The sequence below is a fragment of the Eutrigla gurnardus genome, assembly GCF_963514095.1.
Source record: "Eutrigla gurnardus genome assembly, chromosome: 24".
Taxonomy (NCBI): domain Eukaryota; kingdom Metazoa; phylum Chordata; class Actinopteri; order Perciformes; family Triglidae; genus Eutrigla; species Eutrigla gurnardus.
In genome coordinates, this window is record NC_139935.1 from 7,997,753 (window position 1) to 8,003,752 (window position 6,000).

At 45.0% G+C, this 6,000-nt stretch overlaps 1 protein-coding gene across 4 annotated transcripts in view; it reads left to right on the forward strand.

Annotated features, from left to right (window-relative positions):
• runx1 (RUNX family transcription factor 1) overlaps positions 1–5,704 on the forward strand; it is a 30,447-nt gene extending 24,743 nt beyond the window's left edge. For all 4 annotated transcript variants that reach the window (XM_084004431.1, XM_084004433.1, XM_084004430.1 and 1 more), the window contains 2 exons: positions 3,768–3,914; positions 4,013–5,704. In XM_084004431.1, the coding sequence (XP_083860557.1) occupies positions 3,768–3,914; positions 4,013–4,551 (686 nt within the window). In that variant the 3' untranslated portion in view covers positions 4,552–5,704. The remainder of the gene's footprint in view (positions 1–3,767; positions 3,915–4,012) is intronic.
• The last annotated feature ends 296 nt before the right edge of the window (positions 5,705–6,000 follow it).

The following is a 6,000-nucleotide window of genomic DNA, read 5'->3' on the forward strand; positions in this document are numbered from 1 at the left end:
CCTTGAGTTAGTGAGGGTAACTTAGTCATATAAGTATCATAATAATGTAAAAATAAGAATGACTCAATGGTGTCAGTGACATTGCCTTTCCAAGTTGCAGTCACAGTCCTAATTTAGGCTGGTAGGACTGGGATTAGCAGCGCAATACCAGTAAATCGGGGATCTACGTCCACCGCAAGTATTTTGCTAACAAATCAACGTGCCATACTTGTTCTGGACATACAGGGGCGCCATCATGGGAATAATTTCGATGCGAGGGCGCCGGAGATTCTTGGGGAATTTTAAATTTACATTTTTTAAATTGCAGTTCCTTTAATGGCCACTAGATGCCGACTTCAGAAAAACCTTTTTCCCTTTATTACTTCTTCTGTCTGTGTGACGTGTTTGGTGTACGCTATGGTGTTAAATCATCCGTTTGCGTCTTTGCATTGTCTTTGCGTGCAACTGCATTGTGGGAAAAGTTTGCTTTTTCATAACATAAGTCTGTACAACTTCATGTTTACTCCTCTTGGTTCCTTTTTGTATTAAGTTTGAACAGGAACCGGGACTAAAATGCAATGTATGGCATTTTCCCATAGTCCAGACCAGATGAAGGCAACAACAGGTGTTCAAGCACCTTTAATGTTCGCTCCTCATGTTAACGTTTATTATTTAACATGCCGACGGATACTGAATATCATCTACAGCATCTGTGTGTTGCCCAAGCTCCAGCTTGCATCAAACCTCATAGTTCCTCCTTGTGGTTTTAGTGAGACCCATTGTGGTCTGCGTTTGCGTGTGCAAGTATGTGTGTGTGTTGCGGTTGCCGTGGATACTCTATGTGGCACCGAAATACAGATTCTGTTCCTCTTCTGGCCTCGGTAGTGGCGACGCTGCGTGCACATTTGCATGAGCGTGTGTGTGTGTGTCAGTGAGGAAGCAAGTCATGTCTGAAGGAGGAAATGAGAGTCAGCTGGCAGGAAGTGCTACAGTGAGAAAAAAAGGAAAGAAAAGCAACCGTCAGAATTTTAAAATTAAAAACATATTTCTGATTTCAAGATACATTGCATTTTTGTCCATTTTTCATTGTCATGTACATATACGTCATTGTCATAGACCAAAGGGGGACAACCATAACAAATGTGTATATATTTTTTACAATATATATACAATTATATTTAAAAATCCAAAGTAGGCCTCAAAGAAACTAGGATAAAGTAGAATAATAAGTGTTTTAAATGCAGCATAGGCTTCCAAATGAATCACAAATCATCCAAAATACAATACAATGAATATATATGTCAACATATTTTGAAAATTGGACACTTTTTGCATACAAAATCTAAACCATTAAGATGAAGGCATATCAGACAGGCTTCTAGAGACTAGAAACATGAACAACCCTGAATTATTAATGGCTTTTTTATTCGATAAAGAATTTTACAGTGCATTTTCCAAGCAAAACAGACGTTCAATAAAGAAATTCAATAGAAAAACATGACAAAACAACAATACATTTGCAGCTGATACACTAGTGTTGAGCTCACCTTCTACACAGGGGACTGGATTTGGAATATATGAGCTAAAGGAAGCTCTGCGGGTCAGGAGCTAAGATGTGAAATAAACAGAACGTGTCGGGTTATTCTGATCCTTCTCAAAATGTAAATAGAAAGAAGAAACCGTTAAGCCATTCTCCACCGAGCTCTCTTTCTCTTTCTCTTCCTCCTCCCCCCTCCTCTTTTAAACTAAGCTTTCATTTCTCTTTGAGAAACTGCGAGTCATAAAAACGTCATGTGTGTGTTCGTGCACATGTATGCTGGTTCTTGTACTCTGCATGTAAAAAATATATGTTTCCTCTGCTGCCAAACCACTTACAGCTCGTAGCAGATGTAAAATACGCAGAGCGGAGTCACGTGACCAAGATCCACAGGAAATTAAAGTTCTGTGGGCGTTGCTGCAGCCAACAGGTAGCAAAACAATGATAGTAATACCAGCTTAAAAAGTTTGACATTGCAATATATTGTAATGTAATTTGCCATAATTACAACAATTACTAGCAAATATTACAATTGCAATTGCAAATATAATATATTAACATTATTTTTCATGTTAAATATTTGAACAAAGTTTTATCATGACTAACAGATATCAGCTGTTCCCTCAACTCCGTGTTCCCTCAGCTCTTGGTTCCTTCTGCTCTATGTTCCCTCAGGTCCATGTTCCCTCAGCCCCATGTTCCCTAAGCTCCATGTTCCTTCAGTTCCATGTTCCCTCAGCCCCATGTTCCCTAAGCTCCATGTTCTTTCAGCTCTATGTTCCCTCAGCCCCATGTTCCCTTGGCTCCATGTTCTTTCAGCTCTATGTTCCCTCAGCCCCATGGTCCCTAAGCTCCATGTTCCTTCAGTTCCGTGTTCCCTCAGCCCCATGTTCCCTCAGCCCCATGTTCTTTCAGTTCCATGTTCCCTCAGCCCCATGTTCTTTCAGCCCCATGTTCCCTCAGTCCCATGTTCCCTCAGCCCCATGTTCCCTCAGCCCCATGTTCTTTCAGCCCCATGTTCCCTCAGTCCCATGTTCCCTCAGCCCCATGTTCCCTCAGCCCCATGTTCTTTCAGCCCCATGTTCCCTCGGTCCCATGTTCCCTCAGTCTCATGTTCCCTCAGCCCCATGTTCCCTCAGCTCCATGCTCCCTCAGCTTCATGTTCCCTCAGCCCCATGTTCCCTCAGTCCCATGTTCCCTCAGCTCCATGCTCCCTCAGCTTCATGTTCCCTCAGCCCCATGTTCTTTCAGCCCCATGTTCCCTCAGCCCCATGTTCCCTTAGCCCCATGTTCTTTCGGCCCCATGTTCCCTCAGCCCCATGTTCCCTCATTCCCATGTTCCCTCAGTCCCATGTTCCCTCAGCCCCATGTTCCCTCAGCTCCATGCTCCCTCAGCTTCATGTTCCCTCAGCTCCATGCTCCCTCAGCTTCATGTTCCCTCACCCCAATGTTCTTTCAGCTCCATTTTAACAAGGTAAATGGGTCAGAGTCATAATATCAGACGTTCATTAGCCCACCTCAACGCACCACAGGCATGTCTCTATGTGTTCTAGTTCTATTTCTAAACAGCCAGTTATAGTGTACTCTGCCTGGGGAGAGAAACCAGGATCGGAGGGGGCTTGGCACAGGGCCTGGGCTTCACCACACACACAAACACACACACACACACAGTGCTTGGGAGAGCTCTTGGCGAGACTTGAAAAGCTTTCATTGACGTCTTGGCTGCTGTGTACAATTTGCTTCCTCATCTGGCTGCACACACACGCACACACACACACACACACACATCTGAAAGTCTGTGGGTGATCAGTGCCATTTATTAGACTGTGGGGAAAAAGACTGGATTGAATGAAATAACTCGCACACAGCCCTCCCCTTCATCCGTCCACCCACACACTAAGTTAATTGCTTCCTTTTCTCCCTCTCTCCCTTCTCTTCTCTTCCTGTCACTATCAACAGCTCCTGTCTTTAAGTCGAACTTTATTTAAATATGACATTCTGCACAAATCATGCTCAATATTCTTGTGAGTCCTTCATCTTTAAAGCCGTGTCATACTAAATCTATAAACTTCCACTTGAGGAAATAAGCACATCTTGGATTCACGCCAGGCGGCAACATCTGAAAAGTGAAGCCAATCCTTAAGTGCCTTAAACTTGCATTCTCTCTGCTGGCCATCAGGGGGCAACTCCTCTGGTCAGAAAACTAACAGACTAATTACATGAATGATACAATGATGAATCTCTCTCTCAGACTCCAGACAGATGCAGTCCTCGCCATCCTGGTCCTATGACCAATCGTATCCCTACCTTGGCCAGATAACCACGCCCACCGTCCACTCAGCCAATCCCCTTTCGCCTGGTCGCTCGTCGCTCAGTGACCTGTCGTCACGACTCACAGGTAACACACACACACACACACACACACACACACACACACACAAACATGGTCAGTGAGTTAACAAGCTGATTGTAACCTCTGACCTTTGGCCCTCTCAGGTCCTGACCTCACTGCTTTTGGCGACCCCAGGATGACCTTAGAACGACCTTTCACCTCCCTGCCCGACTCACGCTTCTCCGACCCCCGGGTCCACTACCCTCCCACCGCGGCCGCCTTCACCTACACGCCGTCCCACACCGCCGTCTCCAACGGCGCCCTCGGCATCACCATGGCAACGGCCATGGCGACCACTCCGGCGGGGCGGTATCACACCTACCTGCCTCCTCCTTACCCGGCGAACACCCCTCACCAGGCTCAGAGCGGACCCTTCCAGTCCACCTCCTCGCCGTACCACCTGTACTACTCCACCGCCGCCGGCTCCTACCAGTTCTCCATGATGGCCGGCGGAGCGGGCAGCAGTGACTCGCGCTCGCCGCCAAGGATTCTGCCGCCGTGCACCAACGCCTCCACAGGCTCCTCCCTCCTGCACCCCTCTTTGCCCAATCAGAACGAAGGCGTGGGCGTGGAGGTGGAGTCCAGCCACAGTAGCTCGCCGACAAACATGGCAGCCGCTGAAGCCGTCTGGAGACCTTACTGAACCGGCGTGACGACTTGGTCATGTGACGTGAGGAAAAGACCCAAACCAACATTGTGTTCATTATCTCTGAGTACTTTCTCCTTGTTACAGTACGGGAAGAAAGAGTTTTATTGTCCGAAGACAGCTGGTCTTTGTAGTTTTTATCAAACGTTACTCACCAAGAGGAAGGAGCGTTTTCTTCTGGACTATTTTCAGCAGCGGATGAATCCACGTTTTGAGCTCTAATGAGTATTTGCGGCTCCAGGGCTTTGATACGGACACATTTGTGAATCAAATATTAGCTGTTGGTTTTGGTCGGCACATGGGACGATAAGAAATCATGTTTTATTGTCACCTATGGATGGGTAAACTGCGTCTTACTTTATTTATATTTCAGCACTGATTTATTTTTTTAATTATTATTATTTGGGACAAACTCCAGTACTGTACGTCACTTCTTGACCAGGAGCCGGATGAGAAAGAAAAAAAAAAAGGCGAGCGGACATGTTGACGGTCTCACTCTCAGGACATTGAACGCAACTGGATGGAAGAGCGTCTATGAAATGAAGGACGGATGGTTTTACACTGACAGAGTGCATGCAGCAGCACCGGACTGATCTTAAATCAGCTAAAAAAAAAAATTTAAAAAAAGAACTTCTTCCTCATAAATGTTGTTGGTGTTGTGTATAGATGATTTTGTTCATTGCCAAATATTATTACCTTCATCTCTCATCCTTTACCACTCCTCTTCTTCTTGGTTTTTAGAGAAAATAGACCCTTTTACACAACAACATGCGTATGTTTTTGATAACGTCGTCTATAAAAGGCTCTATAAAGAGTGTTTGTATGCCCCCCAAGACAAATTTGAACAAACATAATTAACAAATCTCAAATTTGATATGCATATTTATTAAAAAACAGCATATGAATTCATAATTTATTCCTGTATTTCCACCTTTTGTAGCATTTGTGTGTGTGTGTGTGTGTGCGTGTGTTTGTGTGATTTGTACTGTATATAACCGTGGCTATAAATGACACTTGCATTTGATCATGTTTTCATCACCTCCTCCTCTGTCTCACACACACACACACACACACACACACACACACACACACACACACACACACGATGATTTTGTCCTGACATTTGGTTTTGATTTACATAAACATTCTTGCGAAGAAAAATACACGGTTTGTCCTGTGGTTACTGGTGGTCCGACTTGTTTTCTCAGTTCTTTTTATATAAAATTCTCTCCCGCATGTTACCACCTGCATCACTGCCAAACCACCGCCACACACACACACACACACACACACACACACACACACACACACACACACACACACACACACACACACACACACACATTCATCCTTTGCTATTCTTGAACCTGCAGGAATTTCTACGGGCAAACAGACAAGCTCTAGCTCGCCTCCTGTGCCAGCTTGCACACAGCGGTTGCTAAATAA